This window comes from Mastigoproctus giganteus, chromosome 4 (genome assembly GCF_048544385.1).
Source record: "Mastigoproctus giganteus isolate SK-2022 chromosome 4, ASM4854438v1, whole genome shotgun sequence".
Classification (NCBI taxonomy): Eukaryota; Metazoa; Arthropoda; class Arachnida; order Uropygi; family Thelyphonidae; genus Mastigoproctus; species Mastigoproctus giganteus.
Window position 1 is genome coordinate 167042813 of NC_143578.1, and position 26171 is coordinate 167068983.

General features: G+C 42.6%; 1 protein-coding gene across 1 annotated transcript in view; it reads left to right on the forward strand.

The window, feature by feature from the left end:
• The window catches only part of LOC150087175 (nose resistant to fluoxetine protein 6-like), a 472773-nt gene that overhangs the window by 123352 nt on the left and 323250 nt on the right, over positions 1 to 26171 (forward strand). Inside the window, exon 10 of the mRNA XM_090373004.1 lies at positions 19694 to 19773. Within this exon, the coding sequence (XP_090229130.1) occupies positions 19694 to 19773 (80 nt within the window). The remainder of the gene's footprint in view (positions 1 to 19693; positions 19774 to 26171) is intronic.

Consider the following 26171-nt stretch of genomic DNA (forward strand, 5'->3'; position numbering starts at 1 on the left):
CGAACCCATTACGGTGTTTTAAATGTCAGAAGTATGGACATTCTCAAATGGCCTGCCGTGGAGTCCTTGCATGCGCCCGGTGTGGTGCAAAGGACCACGAAACAACAGCATGTTCAGCCGCAAAACCCACCTGTATTAACTGTGAAGGCGAACACCCGGCCTACTCACGAGCATGCCAGAGGTGGAAAGAAGAAAAAGAGATTCAAAGGCTGAAGACAGAGCTTAACATATCATACCAGGAGGCAAGGAAATCAGTGAAACCCCTGAATACCAACAGACCTACCTACGCCCAGAAGGTAGCAGGGAGATGTTCCGTCGGAACTCAGACGGACATGACCATTCCTCCAAAGGAGTCTTTCACTCCCATCGCGCGGTATCTCTTAAGTTCTCAAAAACCTGCACAAAAGGACCCATCAGCTGCCACTCCTATATCGGTACCTCCTAATGCTCCACAAGTAACAAAGACAATTATGAAAGAAAAGAATAAGAAAGGGGAAGTCCCCCCCCAGTACCCAAGAAAAGATGAATGTGGAGCAGAAGGAGGTACCCGAAGAGTCAGTCTTGGAACTCTTCGCGGAGGATGAAATGGACACGGGACAGCGTTCATTCTTCCCCAAAAAGGACAAATCCAAGCCTGATAAAAGTAAGCCCTCAGCACCTCGGAAACCGCCTGATGGACCCACCAAGCCAAAATAATGGCTAAATTCCTACAATGGAATTGTCGTGGATTCCGGCGAAACATTGATGACATCAAGGCCCTCCTGCAAAAGCACGAGCCAGTTTGCTTTTGCTTGCAGGAGACATACCTAAAGGCAAATGACGATCCCACGATGCATAACACCCCAATTTTTCGTAAGGATAGAATTGCGGGTGGCTCTGTACATGGGGGAGAGGCTATCCTTGTGGGTAACCAGTCCCCAGTGCAGCCCTTACTAATTACAACAAGCATTGAGGCTGTTGCAATTCGCCTTACGGTGGGATTTTTATTAACTGTGTGCTCTATCTATTTGCCACCTGGGACAGACATCTCCCAGGCAGACCTTGATGATCTTCTAACGCAGTTGCCTCCCCCTTTCTTACTTCTCGGGGATATGAATGGACATAACACACTGTGGGGTAGTGCTAACATCAACGGAAGGGGACGAGTCATAGAGCGTATGCTCAATGACAATGACCTTTCCCTGCTAAATACTGGAACAAACACCTTCTTCAACATGCCTACCCGTACTTTTTCTGCCATTGATCTCTCTATCTGCTCCCCTTCTCTACTCCCTTCACTCACCTGGGAAGTGGAGGAGAATCCATACGGAAGTGATCACTTCCCTGTGATAACCTCGTTACACAGTGGGAGACCATGTCTTCCCTTCAGGTTACCACGGTGGAAGATTGATCAGGCTGACTGGACTGCCTTCCAACATCAGGCAATTTTTGATCTTAGCACGGTCAGTCAAGAGCCTATCAATGATGCAGTTAAGTACATCACAGAAAATATTGTCCAAGCAGCTGCGAATGCTGTTCCAAAAACATCTGCCCGGTTTCCACCATTTCCCAAATTTGGTGGAATTCACAATGCACAGCAGCAAAAAAGGCTCAAAACCAAGCGTGGGGGATATTTCGCCGATATCCTACCACGAACAACCTTATAGCCTTCAAACGTGCACGAGCCAAAGCACGCTACATCCGTCGTCAGAGTCAAAAGGAATCGTGGATCCGTTTTACATCATCTATTAACCAGTCTACCAACTCTAAGGTAGTCTGGGATAAAATCCGGAAAATATGAAGGGAAAATATACATCCCACCCTTCTTCAATCCTAGATTATAATGGATGCGCTATTGCAGATCAAACTGCAATAGCCAATGCTCTTGGGTAAACATTCTCTAACATCTCCGCAACATCTCCTACTCCCCAGAGTTCCTGGTCCTGAAACATAAAATGGAAAGAGAGGCACTTAACTTTAAGTCCAAGGGCCTCTATCCCTACAACGGGGATTTTACTATTCAGGAACTGAAAAGAGCCCTCGCTCTTTCCAAAGCAAGTGCTGTTGGACCAGATGGCATCCATTATGACATGATTAAGCATCTTTCACCAAAATCTATGGATTGTCTGCTCCTTCTGTATAACAGAATCTTTACTGAAGGGCAGTTTCCGGACTCCTGGCGAAAGGCAATCGTTCTTGCCTTCCCTAAGCCAGGAAAGGATCCAAAAGTCACCACCAATTATCGTCCTATTGCTCTGACTAGCTGTCTGTGCAAAATCTTGGAGAGAATGGTCAATTCTCGTTTAATATGGTATTTAGAATCAAATGACCTTCTCTCCAACATCCAGTGCGGCTTCCGAAAGAACCGGTCCACTTTGGACCATCTTATTAGATTGGAAGCATCCATCCGGGATGCTTTCCTAAAACGCGAACACTTGGTGTCGGTGTTCTTTGACATGGAAAAAGCGTATGACACAACTTGGAGATTTGGCATTTTAAAAGATTTACATAGGCTAGGCCTTAGAGGGCATCTGCCCTTTTTTATTCAAACCTTTTTAGCCAATCGATCTTTCCAAGTTCGTGTGGGATCCTCACTCTCTCGCTCCTTTAGCCAACGGGAGGGAGTACCACAAGGATCAGTATTAAGTGTCACGCTTTTTGCCATCAAAATAAATTCCATCACAGAACAACTTCCTCCAACTGTAAACAGTGCCCTCTATGTTGATGACTTTAGCATTTTTTGCCAGTCGTCCAACATGAGGGTTATTGAAAGACAACTGCAGAAAGGCATCGATAGTCTAAATTCCTGGGCACTTGCTCATGGCTTCAGGTTCTCGCCGGAGAAGACCGTTTGCGTACACTTTTGTCGCAAGCGTAATCTTCATCCTGAACCTGAATTAAGGCTCGGACAAAATGCTATTCCAGTAGCAGCGAACACAAAATTCTTGGGACTCATATTCGATAAAAAACTAACCTTTTTGGAACATATTCGTCAACTCCGCACAAAGTGCACACGTGGGCTTAACATTCTCCGCTCGCTCTCCTCTACATCTTGGGGAGCAGACCGATGTACCCTTCTTCGGCTTTACCGTGCACTTGTGCGGTCCCAACTAGATTATGGGGCCCAGGTATATTCTTCAGCCAGAGAAAGTGTCCTGGGGTGGCTGGATCCCGTCCATCATCAGGCCCTACGTATTGCTACTGGAGCATATCGCACATCTCCTGTCCAGAGCTTATACGTCGAAGCAAACGAACCCCCGTTATCGCTTCGACGTAAGCAGTTGTCTTTAAAGTACGCTTTAAAACTGAAATTCCTGCCAGACCATCCTACGTGGCCATTCGTTTTTGAGCCACGATGGGAAAATTTATACAATACTCGTAAGACTGCCAATAGTCCTTTTGGTATTCGTTTCCAAGAGCTACTCAAAGAATTTAGTATCAAGATAGACAAGGTTGCCCAAACACCAAAGCAACCCCTTCCACCCTGGCATGCTCATGTCCCGGCATGTGACTTGTCCCTTAGAAATTGGGCAAAGTCAGACACTGAATCATCGGTCTACCTGCAGCTTCATTCAGCACACCGAACTAAAAATTCTGACTTCGCACCAGTCTACACAGACGGTTCGAAGGCAGAATCATATGTGGGATCTGCTGCTGTCTTTACAGACAGCACTATATCAGAGCATATTCCCTCTGAATGCAGCATATTTACTGCAGAGCTGCGCGCTGTAGAGTTAACCTTGGACCATATTAGTAAATGCCAATACCAACGGTTCATTTTATATTCCGACTCTCTTAGCATGTTACAGGCTGTAATATCTGTGAGGTATAATCCCCATCCAGTTCTGTCTAGCATTCAGCAGAAGATTCACGTTCTCCATGAACGCGAATATGACATCCGCTTCTGCTGGATTCCTAGCCACATTGGGATTAGGGGAAATGATTTGGCTGACGCCGCAGCCAAATCAGCCATTCCCAATAATAGCCGTTGCCTGTTAGTCCCCTATACAGACTACAGGCAAATAATAAACCAAAACATACACTCCCAATGGCAGGATTCGTGGAATAGACAGACTGCGAATAAATTATATCATATAAAGCCTGTAATTGAACCGTGGCAGTCTAGTCTGCGCAGGAATCGTAAGGAGGAAGTTGTTCTAGCTCGCCTCCGAATAGGACATAGTCATCTTACACATTCTTTTCTGCCGAGGGCAGATGACTGTCCTATGTGCGAGAACTGTGGCACCATTTTATCTATTCATCACATTTCAATTGAATGTCGAGATTTTAACAATATCCGTTGTACCGCTTTTAACTATCTGACTGAGCCATATACACTCAGTCTGATTTTATCTGACAATGACAATGTGTCTGCTGTTTTTAGCTTTTTAAATTCAATAAACAGTTTTACTCGTATATAAAATTTTTACATTTTTCTTTTATATATTTGTTATATCCTTTTGACATAGTGACCTAACTAATTAGGTAAGTGTAAGTGTGTGTTGTTTTCTTACGGCACCAGGGATTTCCCCCATCTCCGTGTTGCTTTCAGTGTGGTGAACCAGTTCACTGGGAAATGCCAGAGATTTAAAAGTGTGTGGGAATTGTTCATGTGTTGTGTTCTGTACCGTTGTTCATCTGGTCATTTAGCCGTTGGACCCCTATTGAGGCCCAACGTTGTCCCACTTACGCCCCGTGGAGGCAGACCAGGAACCCAGTAGCTGTATATTCACTCTGGCAGGTCCTGCCGCTTTATTTCCTGGGATTTCGGCGGCTAGGACCTTAAAAAAAAAAAAAAAAAAGAAAAAAAATTAAAATAAAAAAAAAAAAATAAATAAATAAAAAAAAAATAATAATAATAAAAAATAAAAAATAATAAATAAAAAATATAATAAAAATAAAAATAATAATAAAAAATAAAAAAAATAAAAAAAAATAAATAAAGAAAAAATCTGCGCTATTGTAGGGGTAATGTCGCTTTGGTTTGCTAGGCCGAGTTTTGGGCGTAAGGTAATTTTATCATATTAAGTTTTTGACGTGTGGGGCTTTCGCTATGATGAAGGTAGAGAGGGGAGGGAGACCGAAGATTGGGGGGAAAAGACAGAAATATGGGGCCAATAGAGTAGATAGCCCCAGTTTTCAGTGGGGCATGCCCATGCCCCACCAGAGTAGAAGTTTGGGGGTGGAGAAGAAGGAACAAAAAATGTCCCCTCCCCCCAAGGAAGTGGGAATAATAGGTGAAGAGGGCTAGGGTGTCCTCTTCAGATCGCCATCAAGCTGTTTGCAACTGTGCTGCGTTTTGTCTGTTCTCTACTGTCTGTGCTGCATTCCCCCGTCCTTGCTTTTCTCTTCCGTGTGATCAGCACTCTTCTTGTCTAAGTGCTGGTCCTCTGCAGGGTTTCGGTTTTCTGTCACATTTGGCGTCGATTTTTTTTTCAATCTCTGTGTACGTTGCTGTAGATAGCTATTAGTGTTTTTCTCCTGGTGAATAGGTCTTGCGCATACTGGGAGAGTGCCCTGTATTCATCCTCAGTGTCCAGGAAGTGGTGCTCCAGTCCTTTTGGGAAGTATCTTAAACTTGTTATTAGTAGCCCTCTGAGGTCTTCATAGTGTTGACAATCATAGACTATGTGGCTCCAGCTTTCACTTTCCCCACATATGCAGTTGGGGTCCTCAACGAGCCGGAAGCCAAACAGCTTCTCCTTGTAGGGTCCGTGTCCGGTTAACAGTTTTCAGTGACCTAATAACTAATTAGGTCACTGAAAGTTTAAAAAAAAAAAAAAAAAAAACATTTTTTTTACAAATGACCTGGTCTTGGCGCATTATAGCCTTAGTAGCTAATGCGCCAATAAAACCAAAACCAAACCAAACTTATATTGAAGCACATGATCTTCCATTACATATTCGTTGGAAATCATTATTGCTCCACTACGCTGCTAAGATTCAGTCTTCCCTCGCACCATAGTTGGGTGTATATTTATAATACTCTGTGGGATTTGTTCTAAGAGAGTAAACCAAATGAAAATAGACCTGCTTCAATCAGGATTAAAGAGCTTTCTCAGAGTTGGAATATCAATTTAAGTGATATTTTTTAGGACACAACGGCACCTGTTCCCCCTTGGAAATACGTTTCTGCCTCCCATGAGACACATTTTTTGTAGTGGGTGAAGAATACTGTACCTCCCTTTAATATCAGGCTGTTGCACCTAGCTCACACTACTCCGAACTCCCATGCCTGTAAAATCTATACTGATGGATCGAAAACAACCAGTACGGTTGGCGTTGCTGCAGTTTTTTATTCTCTTACGGTTACAGCCTTACTACCATTGGCATGCAGCGTCGTCAAAGCTGAATTATATGTCATTAATTTAGCACTTAGTAAAATTATTGAACTTTCCATCTCACCTGCCATAATTTATAACGACTCCCTCAGTGTTGTTTTTGTTATAAGGAAGAATTTCTTATCTTCTCATCCTACATTGAAATACATTCATTCTCAGCCAGCTAATTTTCCTGTAGCGTGTTCAATCAGTTTTTGCTGTATCCCCGGCCATTCTGGCATTCCAAGAAATGAAAGTGCGGACCTCGCAGCTCAACATCCTCAACCCACTGTCTCACTACAATCTCAGGATCCTGATACTAATTATAAGCCTGTTATTCACAAAGCAAGTTAGGCCACCTGATCACAGATCTAGAAAAGGAATATTAACTGCAAACTCACCAAATAAAACAAGAACCAAACTGTGGCTCACAGGCTTTCGACGAGACAGACGAGAGGAAGTGATATTTGCAAGACTCAGAATAGTACTGTGAACTATGGTGAACTGTACAATAAAGATCTTATTTAATAGGACACTCATCATACCCATCTGTTCCTGCTCCTGGGAGAAGACCCACCCACTGTTCATACTCTGAGAGTCAACTTACGATTAGGCATTTTCTGTTTGATTGTCCCTTATTATTATTATTATACTGTCACACACTTTTCAGTCTAATCTCTAGGCTGAACGCCTCACATGATTTAACTCATATATTCTAGGAAATGATGCAAACGTAGAAGAACTTATAATCTATTTAAAATGTATTGTCCTCTACAGGAGTATTTAATTTAACACCACAGCGGTAATTCCGAGTAAATAAACTATGAGCAGACGCAATTTGGCCTCAGTAGCCCTTGTGTCGTTAGCTAAAATACCAACAACAACGGCGCCTCCGTATCCAGGCGGGCAGGAGCAGCAGTGCGTAGCACACGCTTCTTGATAACACCAAACGTTAACAAAAAGCCCGTTAACACCAAATACGGAGGATGCGGAAAGTTCAGGGAATGACCACCACATATCCCCGGAGCAATAGCAGGTGGTAGATGACTTTCATCAACCGGTGAAATACCACCGCTTTGCTTATTGGAGGCTTGAAGTGGTGAAATCCATGTTTAGTCTCTAGCGCAAAGTTTCCGGCATCCCCCTCCCCATGGCGCCTCCATAGCCAGGTGGGCAGGAGCAGCAGTGCGTAGCACACGCTTCTTGATTAGACCGGGGTTCGAGCCCGTGACCACCAAATATGGAAGATGCGGAAAGGTCAGGAATGACCACCGCATATCCCCGGAGCAATATGGCCTAAGTTGCTAATGCTCCTAAAAACCAAATAACAACAACAAAAAAAACCCCCTCCGCATACCTCTCCTTCCACCCATGCATGGTACTAAGTACTATAGGTTTTGATACCTTTCGTGTTTGGGGTTTTCATTAAAAAAAAAATATATGGCCTTAGATTCTAATGCTCCTAAAAACCAAATTACAAACCAACAACAAACAGTACACAGACAAATTATATTGAGCATGCCTAGCCTGTCCAATGCGTTTCGCACCCGAAGCTATCTTTCAACAGATGTGACAATACCACCGAACACCTCTCTGGCGAACTGGGTTAAAGCAATCTTATCAGAGCCGTGAAAATACTCCTAAAGCTAAAACCAGCGAAGCAACTAACACTCCAATTAATATCCCAACTGTTAATCTGTCTCACGTGACAGTGAAAAATGTGAAAAAACTAAAGACAGCAAGGAAACCGAATCACCAACCAATAGCATGGAAGTAGATGTACACCCAGATTATGAGAACTCAACTAGAGCTTAATGCAAATTACACTACTGATACTAGACGCCCCAACTTCCACTGGCCCTGGGTGCCAAGCGTTCCGTGGCCAAGCGATTTGTAGTGCATTTCTAAAAGCGATTTCTGCAAAGAGTATTTGAGCAAACAGATTCTATTTTTGTTTCAAAAACCGTTTTCTTAATTTCTTTGTATATCCGAGTAGCACTTTCACTCTACAAGAAGTAGGGAAAGGCCCAGAAAGGGAATCCACCTTTCTGTTTTTTTTCTATAAATACTAATTACTAACCCAGCCGCTTGGTCATCTCGTGGCACTGCTCCTGCCTCCCCGTGTCGGGGCCGGTAACCTGGGTGGAAAAGATAATCCCCCAGGGCCAAAAGGAGCCATCATGGATTCTACAAATTTTTCCACCCTTAGAGCCTTCAAGCTCAAGACCAGAATATGGTAATGAAGACAAGGAAAATAGCCAACCCAAAAGGCTTCGAACAGAAACACACTGTTCAGATATTCCCAATTTTTTGGTGATGCACTCTCAGTCTACCCAGCCTGTGGGTAAGTTATCTCCGTTCGTGATTCAAAGACATCTAGACTCTATTGCAGGATCACCAAAAATGGTAAAGCGACTCCAATCCGGAGATCTCCTGATTGAAACAGCCACCACAAAACATTCGGAGTGGCTATTAAAGACAACGACATTTGGTGGGTAGCCAGTATCTGTTACTCCCCACAATACCTTAAATTCATCAAAGGGTGTCATCACAGAATGGGACTTAATTACTGTGTCTGAGGATGAATTAGTACAAGAACTTAGCAACCAAAAGGTAATCAGCGCTAAAAGAATAATGACAAAAAAAGATGGAAATCTCATTCCAACTCGTTCCATCATTTTAACTTTTAGTACTCCTGATTTGCCATCCTCAGTAAAAGCTGGATATTTAAACTGCCGAATTTGTCCATACATCCCAAATCCTCTTCGCTGTTTTAAATGCCAGAAATATGGCCATTCACAGCAGGCATGCAGAGGTGACGCCATCTGCCCTATTTGTGGAGCAAAGGATCATACGCAGGCAGATTGTCCAGCCGCAATTCCCAACTGCCCCAACTGCAAAGGCAATCACCCTGCATTTTCTAAAACATGTGAAATGTGGAAAACAGGTAGGAATATCCAAAAATATAAAGTAGAACACAAAGTCACATATCCTGAGGCACGCAGACAAATAATGCTGACCATGCCAAGTCCATCTTATGCCTCTTGAACCCGAAGTTTTCATACAACTGGAATTCAAACAGATGTGTCGATACCGCCCAACGTCTCGCTAGCTAATTGGGTTAAAGCAACCATATCAACCACAGGAAAAGAAAATTCTAAAACGAAAACCAGCAATGCCACCAACACCCCAATTAGTATCCCAAATGATACTGAGACAGTCTCAAATGACACAGAAAAATTCCCAATTGAGACTCGGACAGTTCTGCATAACAAAGAAAAACTTAAAACTGCTAAAGATAAGAATAAACCTGAATCATCAGCCAGTTGTATGGAAGTAGATGTAAACCCAGATCATGAAGAACCCATACTAGAACTTCATGCAAATGACACGATGGATACTGGACGCCCTACTTTCCCGAAAAAAGACCGAAAAAAAATCCTCTTCAAACAAAAAACAGTCAGATGATTCATCCTCAACTAAACCAAAATGAACCACATCTTACAATGGAATTGCAGAGGCTTTCGTTCCAACACAGACGATATTCAATACCTAATTAACCAATATTCTCCGGTTGCCTTTTGTTTACAGGAAACTTACCTAACCACACAAATTTCTACTTCGATAAAGAACTATTGGATTTATCGAAGAGATCGAAATACTGCTAACGCTGCCCATGGTGGTGTGGCAATACTAGTAAATTCAAAGATCCCATCAAAACATATCCCACTCCAAACTGAAATAGAAGCTGTTGCTGTTCGTATAACTCTCCATGGTACAATAACCCTAGTCTCAATCTATCTACCACCAAACTGTACTTGCTCTTTAAAAGATCTTGAAGACCTCTTTATACAGATACCTCCACCTTTCTGTATATATTAGGGGACTTTAACGGGCACCACCCATTATGGGGCTCTACTAAATTGGATAGACGGGGTAGACTAATTGAAAGTTTTTTGGAGGCACTAAATCTCACTGTACTCAATACAGGTGCACCGACACACGTCCCCTCGACGTGGGCACCTGTACGTGGTGAGGGGACCTCCCAGTGACGCTGCTGGGCTTCCAGACTAGCATCACTGGGATCCAACGCCCACAGCCTAGGTTCCGGGCTTACATCAATGGAATCCGGCGTGTTTGCCGTGCGCTGCGACCCGTGGAAATTCGGAAAGGGGGATCCTGGTGGTTGAGGGGCCCAGCTCCAATACACCACTTTGGCCCCTGCTTCGACAAGACGGGTGGTCCTGGAAGGCCCGGCTAGGATCAATCGGCTAGTAGGTTCGCCTGCGAGGGTCAACCGTGTCAAAGCCATGCCCCTACCCTCATGGTCCGAGGGACAGGATTCAGGCTGGCGGCGGTGCGGGTATGGTGTCTGGGTAGCCCTGGCGTCCCACTCCCGAGCGCATTTATTGCATGCCGGGTAGTGGGCGTCCCTTTGGGCTCCGTGGTGGGTGGGGAGCCCGGGCACTGAACCACTTAAAAAAACTCATGAATCCTGATAAACTTACTTCTTCAGGGGCCCCAACCCGGTCCCTATCTGAAAACATAGACGGAGAGGCAGATAATACTATTGCAACAAAGAGACAGCGAACTGAAACACCATCATCAGGGCCGGTCCCAAGATTTCTAATCATGCATTCCACCACTGAAAAACCGATTGGAAAAATGTCACCCTTCTTCATACAGAAAGGGTTAGATGGGTTAGCAGGTTCTCCCAAATCAGTTAAGAGGCTCCGTTCTGGAGACCTTTTAATTGAAACTAAAAATGACAGGCAATCTGAACATCTCCTCCGAACAACATCAATTGGAGGAATCCCTATAACAGTGACACCACACAGAACACTCAATTCATCGAGAGGTGTCATTTCGGAGTGGGACCTTCTCGACGTATACGAGGAGGAAATCTGCTCCGAATTAAAACCGCAGGGAGTCATTGCCGTCAAGAGAATCACTGCGCGAAGGGATGGAAAAATTGTTAAAACCAGGAGCGTTATCCTGACTTTTAACACTCCTAAACCTCCTGATGAGATTAAAGCTGGATACATCAACTGTTCAGTGCGTCCATACATTCCGAACCCTTTACGGTGTTTCAAATGCCAGAAGTATGGACATTCTCAAATGGCCTGCCGTGGAGTCCTTGCATGCGCTCGATGCGGTGCAAAGGACCATGAAACAACAGCATGTTCAGCCCCAAAACCCACCTGTATTAACTGTGAGGGAGAACACCCGGCCTACTCAAGAGCATGCCAGAGGTGGAAAGAAGAAAAAGAAATACAACGGCTGAAGGCAGAGCTAAACATATCGTACCAGGAGGCAAGGAAAGCGGTGAAACCTCTCAACATCAACAAGCCTACCTACGCCCAGAAGGTAGCAGGGAGGTGTTCCATCGGAACACAGACGGACATGTCCATCCCTCCAAAGGAGTCTTTCACTCCCATCGCGCGTTATCTGTTAAGTCCGCAAAAACCTGCACAGAAGGACCAATCAACTGCCACTCCTGTATCGGTACCTCCTAATGCTCCTCAAGTAACAAAGGCAATCACCAAAGAAAAAAATAAGAAAGGTGAAGTACCTCCTACTTCCCAAGAAAACATGGAGGTCGAACAGAAGGAGGTACCCGAAGAATCAGTCTTGGAACTCTTTGCGGAGGAGGAAATGGACACGGGACAGCGTCCATTCTTCCCCAAAAAAGATAAATCCAAGACTGACAAAAGTAAGCCCTCAGCACCTCGGAAGCCGCCTGATGGACCCACCAAGCCAAAATAATGGCTAAATTCCTACAATGGAATTGTCGTGGATTCCGGCGAAATATAGATGACATCAAGGCCCTCCTGCAAAAGCACAAGCCAGTTTGCTTTTGCTTACAGGAGACATATCTAAAGGCAAATGATGATCCCACCATGCACAACATCACAGTTTTTCGAAAGGATAGAATTGCGGACGGCTCTGTACATGGGGGAGTGGCTATCCTGGTGGGTAACCAGACCCCAGTGCAGCCCTTGCTAATTACAACCAGCATAGAGGCTGTTGCAATTCGCCTTTCAGTGGGATTCTTATTAACTGTATGCTCTATTTATTTGCCACCTGGGACTGACATCTCCCAGGCAGACCTTGATGATCTTCTAACGCAGCTGCCTCCCCCTTTCTTACTTCTTGGGGATTTTAATGGACATAACACCCTGTGGGGTAGTGCTAACATCAATGGAAGGGGACGAGTCATAGAGCATATGCTCAATGACAATGACCTTTCCCTTCTAAATACTGGAACAAACACCTTTTTCCACATGCCTACCCGTACTTTTTCTGCCATTGATCTTTCTATCTGCTCCCCTTCTCTACTCCCTTCACTCACCTGGGAAGTGGAGGAGAATCCATACGGTAGTGATCACTTCCCCGTGATAACCTTGCTACACAGTGGGAGACCATGTCTTCCCTTCAGGCTACCGCGGTGGAAGATTGATCAGGCTGACTGGACTGCCTTCCAACAACAGGCAAATTTCGATCTTAGCACAGTCAGTCAAGAGCCGATCAATGACGCAGTAAAGTACACCACAGAAATCATCGTCCAAGCAGCTGCTAACGCTGTCCCAAAAACATCAGCCCGGTTTCCACCATTTCCCAAACCTTGGTGGAATTCCCAATGCACAGCAGCAAAAAAGGCTCAAAACAAAGCGTGGGGGATATTTCGCCGATATCCTACCACGTACAACCTTATAGCCTTCAAACGTGCACGAGCCAAAGCACGCTACATCCGTCGTCAGAGTCAAAAGGAATCGTGGATCCGTTTTACATCATCTATTAACCAGTCTACCAACTCTAAGGTAGTCTGGGATAAAATCCGGAAAATGAAGGGAAAATATACATCCCACCCTTCTTCAATCCTAGATTATAATGGATGCGCTATTGCAGATCCAACTGCAATAGCCAATGCTCTTGGGGAAACATTCTTTAACATCTCTGCAACATCTTCGTATTCCCCAGAGTTTCTGGTCCTGAAATATAAAATCGAAAAACAGGCACTTAACTTTAAATCTAAGAGCATTTATCCCTACAACGGGGATTTCACTATTCAGGAACTGAAAAGGGCCCTCGCTCTTTCCAAAGCAAGTGCCGTTGGACCAGATGGCATCCATTATGAAATGATTAAACATCTTTCATCAAAATCTATGGATTGTCTGCTCCTTCTGTATAACAGAATCTTTACTGAAGGGCAGTTTCCGGACTCCTGGCGAAAGGCAATCGTTCTTGCCTTTCCTAAGCCAGGAAAGGATCCAAAAGTCACCACCAATTATCGTCCTATTGCTCTGACTAGCTGTCTGTGCAAAATCCTGGAGAGAATGGTTAATTCTCGTTTAATTTGGTATCTAGAAACAAATGACCTTCTCTCCAACATCCAGTGCGGCTTCCGAAGAAACCGGTCCACTTTGGACCATCTTATTAGAATGGAAGCATCCATCCGGGATGCTTTCCTAAAACGGGAACACTTGGTGTCGGTGTTCTTTGACATGGAGAAAGCGTATGACACAACTTGGAGATTTGGCATTTTAAAAGACTTACATAGTCTAGGCCTAAGAGGGCATCTGCCCGTTTTTATTCAAAACTTTTTGGCCAATCGATCGTTCCAAGTTCGTGTGGGATCCTCACTCTCTCGCTCCTTTAGCCAAGACGAGGGAGTACCACAAGGATCAGTACTAAGTGTCACGCTTTTTGCCATAAAAATAAATTCCATCACAGAACAACTTCCTCCAACTGTAAACAGTGCCCTCTATGTTGATGACTTTAGCATTTTTTGCCAGTCGTGCAACATGAGGGTTATTGAAAGACAACTGCAGAAAGCCATTGATAGTCTGAATTCCTGGGCACTTAAAAATGGCTTCAGGTTCTCGCCGGAGAAGACCGTTTGCGTACACTTTTGTCGCAAGCGTAATCTTCATCCTGAACCCGAATTAAGGCTCGGACAAAATGCTATCCCAGTAGCAGCAAACACAAAATTCTTGGGACTCATTTTCGATAAAAAACTAACTTTTTTGGATCATATTCGTCAACTCCGCACAAAGTGCACACGTGGACTTAATATTCTCCGCTCGCTCTCCTCTACATCTTGGGGAGCAGACCGATGTACCATTCTTCGGCTCTACCGTGCACTTGTGCGATCCAAACTAGATTATGGGTCCCAGGTATATTCCTCAGCCCGAGACAGTGTCCTGCGGTGGCTGGACCCCGTCCATCATCAGGCTATACGCATCGCTACTGGAGCATTTCGAACATCTCCTGTCCAGAGCTTATACGTCGAAGCAAATGAACCACCGTTATCACTTCGACGTAAGCAGTTGTCTCTAAAGTACGCCTTAAAACTGAAATCCCTGCCAGACCATCCTACGTGGCCATTCGTTTTTGAGCCACGATGGGAAAATTTATACAATACTCGAAAGACTGCCAATCGTCCTTTTGGTATTCGTTTCCAAGATCTACTCAAAGAACTTAATATGAAGGTAGACAAGGTTGCCCAAACATCAAAGCAACCCTTTCCACCCTGGCATGCTCGTGTCCCGGCATGCGACTTGTCGCTTAGAAACTGGGGAAAGTCGGACACTCCATCATCTGTCTACCTGCAGCTTCATTCAGCACACCGAATTGAATATTCTGACTTCGCGCCAGTCTACACAGACGGTTCGAAGTCGGAATCATATGTGGGATCTGCTGCTGTCTTCACAGACAGCACTATATCAGAGCAGATTCCCTCTGAATGCAGCATATTTACTGCAGAGCTGCACGCTGTAGAGTTAGCCTTGGATCATATTAGTAAATACCAATACCAACGGTTCATTTTATATTCTGACTCTCTTAGCATGTTACAGGCTTTAATATCTGTGAGGTATAATCCTCATCCAGTTCTGTCTAGCATTCAGCAGAAGATTCACGTTCTCCATGAACGCGAATATGACATCCGCTTCTGCTGGATTCCCAGCCACATTGGGATTAGGGGAAATGATTTGGCTGACGCCGCAGCCAAATCAGCAATCCCGAATAAAAACCGCTGCCTGTTAGTCCCCTATACAGACTACAGGCAAATAATAGACGAGAAAATACATTCCCAATGGCAGGATTCGTGGAATAGACAGACTGCGAATAAATTATATCGTATAAAGCCTGTAATTGAACCGTGGCAGTCTAGTCTGCGCAAGAATCGTAAGGAGGAAGTTGTTCTAGCTCGTCTCCGCATAGGACACAGTCATCTTACACATTCTTTTCTGCTGAGGGCAGATGACTGTCCTATGTGCGAGCAATGTGACACCATTTTATCCATTGAACATATTTTATGTGATTGTACCAGTTTTAGAAATGCTCGTTTTACCGCTTTTAACCATCTGACCGAGCCCCATACACTCAGTCAGATTTTATCTGACAATGACCATGTGTCTGCTATTTTTAATTTTCTAAAATCAGTAAACCTTTTTACCAATATTTAAAAAAAAAAAAAAAAAAAAAAATCTTATTGTTATTTACTGATATTTGTCTTTTACAACTTATACTTGCTTTTTTACCCGGACTTAGTGACCTAATTCTTTAGGTCACCGAAAATTTTACCTTTTATAACAAGTTTTTGGCGCATTATAGCCTTAGTTGCTGATGCGCCAATAAAACTCAATCAATCAATCAATCAATCAACCGACACACGTACAGCTCCCAGCAGGACACACCTCAGCAATAGATCTCTCAATTTGTTCACCAGTACTAGTCCCAACCATAGAGTGGTATGTAATAAACGATCCCATGGGCAGTGACCATTTCCCAATAGTATGCAACTTTCTGAAAGCAAAGACTCCTTCATTTCAACCCTTCAGAAAGTGGAAATTTGTCCGAGCAGACTGGGCAAAATTTCAGTCATCAATTGACCTTGACAAGGAAAAAATCCGCCACCAGCATATTGATGATGTGACAGAATACATCACGTCGCATCTTCTAAATGTGGCTAAAGACACGATACCACTATCAAATCCGCCGGGCCGAAAGCATTATAATTACTGGTGGAATGACAAATGCACCACAGCAAAGAGAGCAAAAAATAAAGCCTGAAATTTGTTTCGGCAGTGCCCAAGCACAGTCAATCTCATTAATTATAAGAAATTAAGGGCAAAAGCACGCTTTATACAAAAGCAAGTAAAGAAAGAATCCTGGACCCGTTTTACATCCAGTTTTCACAGAAATACTGATCCCAAAATAATATGGAAAAGAATTAGACAGCTGTCTGGTAAGTTTCCTACCATACCTTCTCCAATCCTCTCCTGGAATGGGCAAGATATATCTAATCCTGTAGATATAGCCAATGCTTTGGGCAATATTTTTGCAGAAATCTCAGCAACATCAGCATATACTAGCTCATTCCAAAGAATTAAAAACACTAAAGAAAAGCATGGTATTAATTTTGAAACTTCAAACCTTCTCCCATATAATAAACCTCTGCAATATTCTGAACTATTACATGTCATTAGAACAGCCCGCAATGGTGCTGCTGGACCAGATGGGATTTATTATGTCATGCTACAACATCTTAATGACAAAGCTTTGCGCCTCCTCCTAGTCTTTTACAATCGTATCTTTTTAGAAAATGTTTTTCCAGTTTCTTGGCATCACTCTACAGTTTTGGCATTCCTAAAACCTGGAAAAGATCCATCCAACCCATATAGCTATAGACCCATATCTCTCTCAAGCTGCCTCAGTAAAATCCTTGAGAAAATTATCCACAGAAGACTCATCTGGATCATCGAGTCGGAAGAGCTAATGATCCGTAGTCAATATGGCTTTCGTCAAAACAGGTCATGCTTAGACCTTATGGTCAAGGCTGAATTTGCCATCCGTAATGCTTTTGTCAAACATGAACATCTAGTAATGGTTTCAATAGACATAGAGAAGGCATTTGATACCACCTGGAGGCATGGTATACTTAGTGATCTGTACTTTCTCGGACTACGTGGCAACCTTCCTGTATTTATTAAGAACTTTCTACATACTAGATAATTTCAAGTTCGATACCAACATGCCCTCTCTTCAACTTTCATTCAGGAAGAAGGTGTTCCACAGGGATCAGTATTGAGTGCCACTCTTTTTGCTATTAGAATTGATTCCATCACCAAACAGCTTCCAAACACAATTGAGACTTATCTATATGCAGATGACCTTTCCATCTCCTGCCATTCCCAAAACATGAGATCTATTGAAAGACAGCTTCAAATTTCACTAAATAAAATACAACAATGGGCCAGCCTCAACGGCTACCGACTCTCTCAGCAGAAAACAACTGCAATCCATTTTTGCAGACAACGAAAACTTCATCCGGATCCTGAACTTCAAATTTCCAATGTCTCCATCCCAATCGCTACTAACATCAGATTCCTAGGATTAATCCTTGACCACAAATTAAATTTCCTAGATCATATTAAAAATGTACGGACTTCCTGTCTGAAAAAGATAAACATACTCAGAGCCTTATCTGCCCGAACGTGGGGTGCAGATCGTACCTCCCTGCTTCGGTTGTGCAAAGCATTAATCAGATCCCGTCTCGATTATGGTGCTCCAATCTATGATTCTGCCAGAAAGAGTGCATTACGCTGGCTTGATCCTATTCAACACAGCGCTTTGAGAATTGCAATTGGTGCGTTCAGAACGTCGACAGCACATAGTCTCTACATAGAAGCTCACGAGCCCCCACTAACTTTACGCAGGAAAACACTGTTATTGAAATATGCTGTCAAGATACAAAGTTGTGCCTCTCATCCCGTTCAGTCATACCTTTTTAACCCACCGTTAGAAAACCTGTACAGAAACAAACCCAGCATAGTTAAACCAGTTGGTCTTCGCCTTCTTGAACTGGTGCAGGTTTGGAATATTTCCATCCGGAAAGTACAGCAGATACCAACCTTTGCTCAACCACCATGGGCTCCTCCTCCTCTTCCAACATGTGACACTTACCTCTGCCAATGGAGAAAGAATACTTTGCAAGCAACAAACTTCAAACAAATTCATGATGTTCACATTCAAAGATATATTGATTTCTACCAAATTTATACAGATGGCTCTAAATCTAATTCAAATGTTGGAGCAGCTGCAGTGTTTCCAAATACAGTTGTATCAGTATCCCTTCCATCAGATTTTAGTATATTTTCTGCTGAATTGTATGCAATAAAACTTGCTTTAGAAAATCTCTATTCTGACTGTTTTTTTAAAATCTGTTATTTATATTGATTCCCTCAGCTCAATCATGTCGCTAAGTAATTGCGAAGATAAAGTTCACCCTGTTCTAGATGAAATCAGAAGCTTGTTACTACAAATCAAAAAACGTCAACAACTGGTTGCTTTTTGTTGGATACCCGCCCATTCCGGTATTTTAGGCAATGAACTGGCTGATAAAGCTGCAAAAAATCCAACTACCTTTGATTTAACCAATATCCCTGTTCCAGCATCAGATTGTGTACTAACCGTTAATGCTGCTTGCCTATCACAATGGACAGCACTCTGGCACTCTCAGACTAATAATAAACTCTTTCAGTTTAAACAAGATCCGAAAATTTGGCGTTCCAGTGTCCGTACATCGAGACGAGAAGAAGTAGTCCTTTCGAGGGCAAGAATAGGTCATACTCATCTGACACATCTTTATTTACTCACAGGAGGTGATCCACCACAGTGTACACATTGCTCTAACATCTTGACTGTTAGACATATTCTCATTGGCTGCCCCTACTATAAACAACACAGAGCTTCATCCTTGATCTCACTGATAAATGATCGTAAACCAATAACTCTTGAAAATCTCATTGGTGATAAGGCAAATATTTCTGAATTTTTTGACTTCCTCAAGCAAACTGGACTTTTTAATAATTTCTGATTTAAAATTTTCTTTTGATTTTATGGAAATTCCTCATCTCTTAAAATAATAAGTGAATAGGCACATTATAGCCATAGATGCTTATGTGCCATTAAGCCTCCATAACAACAACAACAACCCATCTTCCCACCCATAAAACAATAAAAAATGCTCTAGCCCTACAAATAAAAAAGCAGTCAGGTGAATGATCCTCAACCAAACCTAAATAATGCATAACGTCATACAGCGGAACTGCAGAGGAATAAGTAGTCATTATAATACTTTCCTCAACTAAAAAAAAAGAACAATATAGTCTAAGCAACTTTTTTGTACTGTAGAATACCAAAAAACAGTCCAGGCTGTTCTGAAGGCTAAAAGGGACCAACTCGCTATTTGGTAGGCATACCAAAAAAAAGTAGCTTTTGTTGATTGTTATTAAATTATACATATGAAGCTGTTTTTTGCTGATAATTATTAAAATAACGTTAAATTAATTATCGGCTATCTTCATTATACGTCTTTTGTTTTCCAGTGCATACTGCATTCTTGGTATATCGCCTGCGACATTCAGATGTACGTCTTCATTCTCATTGTGCTGCTACCGTTATTTAGGTAAGCTTTAAACATTGCATTGATAGTTTCACCAGACAGGGTTCGGAAGTGGGATTGAATTTCCATAATCTGATCATACAAATTTATCCAGAATTTTAACATAAATTAATTTCTCTGGCCTTGAACGCGAAGAGTTTCCAGCGATAAAGCGATAAAAGTAAAGTGTCATATTACGGCCACCGAAAACTAGCTGATCTGCCCATGTGCAATATGTTCATAAATTGGGTCTGTTCGCTGGGTCCATTTGCATTTTTTGCTGGATGAGAAACCGAGTTTCCAATTATAACCTTGCTGTCCACCCCCGAGATCGACTAACTCAGCCACGGAGTGAAAAGCGTCTATTAAATTCTTTGATGGGATTCGAAACAAGGTCTTTTCCACTGGTGGAGTTATTGGGACAATAATCGCTGTGCTGCACGCGCAGACATTGCTGTGTGATAGGGTCGCTCTCTCCGCTGAAATTCTTTACCAATGTATTTTTTTAATTTTTCTGAAATATCACTAGTTAATTTTAGCCGAATTGGTAATGGTACCTGAGGTCTCGAAAGGACAAGGAATTGTTAGGAATCATGGATTTCATTAACCATTTGAGTAAAGTGATGGAATGTATTCCCAATTCATAAAGGCGGGGTAGCAGCCTACTACTGAGCTCTATGCAATTAAACTTGCCCTGGAATATATTTCACTCCTGTCAATCAATAAAAGTATCGTATACAGAGATTCCAAGAGTGCTGCTCTCTTAGCTCTCACAACCACCTCACCTTGCAATCCTTTGGTAAAGCTAATAAGATATGAGCTGATACATCTCCATGAGCAACATCGCACTGTTGTGTTCTCCTGGATACCAGGTCACAGTGGTAATACTGGAAATGAGCGCGCTTATGATGCCGCAAAGCATCCCTCCAACGTAGCCTTATCAAATGATCTTGTCCCCTATCCTGATTATAAACATAAAATACAGGAAATATATATGGAACAATGGACTCTTCTGTGGAAAAAGCAAACACATAATAAACTGTTTCAATTGAAACCTGAACCATAATTATGGACCTCTAGCCTCCGTAAAATCAGAAAGGAAGAAGTACTTCTAGCCAGAACCCGAATCGGTCACACTCACCTTACTCATCTGTTTCTGCTCACAGAAAATGATCCTCCCCAGTGCACGCAATGTTTGCAGCCGCTATCAGTGAAGCACATTCTGATTGAATGTACCTTGTTCAACACTACCCGACAGTCTACTTTCAGTTCCATCTCAAACCCCTTGTCACTCAACAGCATCATAGGTAATGACTCTCCGAATTTTTCACCTACTTGAAACACATTAAAATGTATGATCAACTCTAATTGCTCCCAGAGCAGATATCACAACTTTGGTAGGTGCAGTATGGCCTATGCAGCCCTTGCGCCAGAAATCCAACAACAACAAAAACATAAATGGGGTGTCGAAGGGTGACACGATTAATTACAGACCTGTTAGTTTAATTTCTGTTTCGGGGAAATTAATGGACTGCAGGATGATCTAGACAAGACTGCAATTATAGTTTAGACACAGTATGGGTTTATTAAAGGAAAGTCATTTCTGACCAATTTGATTGGATACTATGATGTGGTCACAAAGCAACTGGGTGCAAAAAATAATTTTGATATCATATACTTGAATTTTAGGAGAGCTTTTGATACTGTTGCACACGAAAAACTGCTGTACACATTGGAGCAGCATGGCACTAAGGGCAAATTGCTGCTATGCATAAAGGGGTAGTTGAAAAAGAGCGTGGTAATCAATGGACACTGCTCTGCGTGGACTAATGTTATTAGGGGATTCCTCAGAGTTCATTTTGCCCTATTGTTGTTTTCTGTATTTATTAATGATATTGATGAAGGTATATCAAGCTTAATGTCCAAGATTGCAGACCATACGAAGGTTGGCATGGCTGCTAATGACATTAGTAATAGTACACTACTGAAAAAGGATCTAGAGAAATTGAGCAGACGGGCTGAGAGGTGGAAAATTAAGTTTACCATTGATAAATGTAAAGTACAACATGTGGGTAACAGAAACTACAGAGTAAAATATCAACTGTGTGGTACTACATTCATGGTAATGGAGAATGAAAAAGGCCTGGGGGCAATTGTGCAGTCAGATATGAAGTTTCCTGAGCAGTACAGACGGTCTGCAAGAGTAGCTCATGGTGTCTTGTCAATGATATACAGCAATATTTCTAGTAGGGATAGTACAGCTTGAGTACTGTACGCTTCATTTTAGGAAGGACGTAGAGCTGTTGGAACGAGAACAGAGAAGGGCAACGAGATTGGTAAGGAGAACAAAGGGGTGCTCGAGGTGATCTGATTGAGGTGTATAAGACCTTCAATGGTTTGAGCAAGCTCAATACTGATGAGATTAATCTTCCAAGATTAACCGGCTGAGGTGACAAATTCACCTCAGCCTTCTGGATAAAGGGAAAACACCTCTGCAGAACGAGCCAATACTGAGGAAACACCACCACCATCAGTGACACCGCTTTTCCTCATTCTCCATTCCACCGAAGAGCAGTCAATTGGAAAGTTGTCACCCTTCTTTATCCAGAAAGGATTAGATGGGTTGGCAGGTTCACCTAAATCTGTACAAAGACTGTGTTCTGGCGACCATTTGGTCGAAGCTACAACTATTAAACAGGCGGAAAAAATCCTGAACGCCACATCAATAGGGGGAATACCTATCATCGTAACCCCCACAAAAGTTAGAATTCTTCTAGAGGCGTCATTTCAGAGTGGGACCTTCTTCATGTTTCTGAAGAAGAGATCTGCTCTGAATTAAAATACAAAGGAGTGATAGCTGTTAAGAGAATATCGATACTCAAGGATGGGAATCTCATCCCTACCCGAGTTGTTATCCTCACATTTAACATACCACGGCCTCCAAGTTCCATCAAGGCAGGCTATCTAAACTGTCCAGTGAGAATTTATATCCCAAACCCACTGCGGTGTTTTAGATGCCAAATATACGGCCATTCACATATATCTTGTCGTGGTAACCAAGCGCAGGGAATGTTCAGCTCCAAAACCGATCTGTGTCAATTGCCAAGGAGAGCACCCCGCCTACTCTAGAGCATTCCAGCGGTGGAAGGATGAAAAAGAAATACAAAAACTGAAAACAGAGCTGAATATCTCTCACCCAGAGGCCAGAAAACGTATCCAACCAATAAATAGGGGGAAACCGTCATATGCCCAGAAGGTTTCTGCAAAGTACACTATCGGGACACAAACAAACAAAGACTGTACCACCAAAAGGGTCATTCACCCCGATTGCACGCTATTTACTGAGTTCACAGAAGCCCACCCAAAAAGCGCAATCAATTGCCACTCCTATATCCGTACCTCCTAGTGCTCCATCACTACCAAAACCAAGTGGAAAAGAAAAGCCAAAAAGTTCAGAAGAATTACGCGTAACACCAGAAACAATGGATGTAGAGAACAAGGAGGTACCGATGAATCAGTCTTGGAACTCTTTGCGGAGGAAGAAATGGACACTGGACAGCGTCCATTCTTCCCCAAAAAAGGTAAATCCAAGACTGACAAAATAAAGCCCTCAGCACTTCGGAAGCCGCCTGATGGACACACCAAGCCAAAATAATGGCTAAATTCCTACAATGGAATTGTCGTGGATTCCGGCGAAATACTGATGATATCAAGGCCCTTCTGCAAAAGGACGAGCCAGTTTGCTTTTGCTTGCAGGAGACTTATCTAAAAGCAAATGACGATCCCACCATGCATAACATCACAATTTTTCGAAAGGATAGAATTGTGGATGGTCCTGCTCATGGAGGAGTGGCTATCCTTGTGGGCAACCAGACCCGAGTTCAGCCCTTGCTAGTTACAGCCAGCATAGATGCTGTTGCAATTCGCCTTTCAGTGGGATTTTTATTAACTGTGTACTCTATTTATTTTCCCCCTGGGTCTAACATCTCCCAGGAAGACCTTCATGATCTTGTAAAGCAGTTGCCTCCCGCTTTCTTACTTCTCGGGGATTTTAATGTACACAACACCCGGTGGGGCAGTTCTAACACAATGGAAGGGGACGAGTCATAGAGCGTATGCTAAATGACAATGACCTTTCCCTTCTAAATGGCCCCAAGTGCCAAGCGATTCTGTGATCAAGTGAATTTTTGCTCTGAATTAGCGCTCTTTCTTGAAGTAGAAATAGTTTCCTTATTTAAAGCATTTATTAACACACAATTAAATAATCCATAGTAAAGAAAGCAACTTTACTAGATTAAGAAGGAAAGCAACCTTCTCTTTCCCTTTTATTTTCTGTTATATCTTAATTACTAACCTAGTGCTTGGTCACAGGGCGGCACTGCTCCTGCCTCCACGTGGCGGGGCCGGTAACCTGGAAGGGGAAAAGCTCTCCCTTTCAGGGCGAAATGGAGCGAACTGACCCCAATACCCAGGAATCCACTGGGTCAACGGACCGGAAGAGAACTGATCCAAGATATGAGAAATCTAGTTCTCTCGGAGACACCTCTAAGACAATCAGAAAAGGCGATGGAAATGAATCTGTCTCCACAAAGAGATTAAAAACTGACTCTCAAGTTTTAATTTCTCCAACATATATTATTGTACACTCAAATACTGAGAAAGCGGTAGGACAATTGTCACCGCATTATGGCCAAAGTAGCCTATGCGCCATCAAACCTCCATATCAACAATTGTCACCCTTTCTCATACAAAAGACTCTTGAGAGTTATGTCGGCCCACCAAAACAAGTTAAAAGACTAAAATCAGGCGACATTTTGGTAGAAACGGCCAATACTAAACACTCAGAAAAATTATTACAAATGACAACCTTTGCAGGAATACCAGTAACAGTATCCCCGCACAATACATTAAATACTTCAAAAGGTGTCATTACGGAATGGGACCTTCTAAATGTGCCCGAAGAGGAAATTCAAATGGAACTTCAGGAACAAGGAGTAATCAGTGTTAAAAGAATTACAATTAAAAAAGAAGGGATAATCACCCCCACCAGGAATCTGATACTCACTTTCAACACGCCTAAATCACCCAGATCAGTAAAAGCCGGATACCTACACTGCAATATAAGACCATACATCCCGAATCCTCTCCGTTGTTTCAACTGTCAGAAGTTTGGTCACTCACAGACAGTATGTAGAGGAAAATTAACATGTGCAAACTGTGGTTCGCAAGAACATGCCACTTCTACTTGCACAGCTGGATCCCATAAATGTGTAAATTGTAAAGGAGATCATACTGCATATTCAAGGGAGTGTGAAATTTGGAAGAAGGAAAAAATGATACAAAAATACAAAGCAGAAAATGGAGTTTCATATCAGGAAGCTAAAAAGGCAATTACAATAAATATAACAAACAAACCTTCTTATGCGCAGATTACCACAATCAAAAAGGCTCCGGAAATTAAACTACCCAATTCAAAATGTTGTGGCACACAAACGGATGTTACAATCCCCCCAGGAGAATCCATCTCAGAATGGGTTCGTGAGTTTTACAAACCATCTCCTTCACAAAAACAAGAAAAGATTATCAATACTCCTTTATCTTTCCCACCAGATAATTCAGAAAATGCAAGAAGAAAAGCAAACAAAGAAAAGATAGGTAGTACAGGAAAAAAGACTGCAGAACAAATGGACACGGATGCAAGAAACCAAGGAGAGGAACCAATTCTCAAAATCTTTACTGAAGAAGAAATGGATACGGGTAGACCCTATTTTTCAAAAAAAGACAAAACAAAGGTAGACAAAAATAAATCAGCCACAAGGAAGCAATCCGAGGGAACATCCAACCCCAAATGACAGATACGATTATCCAATGGAACTGTCGAGGTTTTCGCTCAAACACTAATGATGTTATAGATCTCATCACCCAGTACCACCCACTAAGTATCTGCCTACAAGAAACCTATTTAAAACCACAGGACAATAGTATAATCAAAAATTATATCACATATAGAAAGGATCGCATAACGAATGGAACAGCGAGAGGAGGAGTTGCAATACTAGTTAACAGACATGTCCCCTCCCAAACAATCCCATTGAACACACCATTAGAAGCAGTTGCAGCCCGTCTAGCAATAGGCTCCAATATTACCATAGCCTCAGTATATCTACCCCCTAATCAAGAATTCCGATTTAAGGATTTCGAAGAGCTGATCACTCAACTACCACCTCCATTCTGCATCTTAGGTGACCTAAATGGACATCACCCACTATGGGGCGATCACAAAATAGACCAGAAGGGTAAGCAAATAGAAAAATTAATTGTCGAGAACAACCTAATGATTTTAAATGACGGCACACACACATATTTCCACCTTCCATCAAAAAGCAGTTCTGCAATAGACTTATCAATCTGTTCCCCAACAC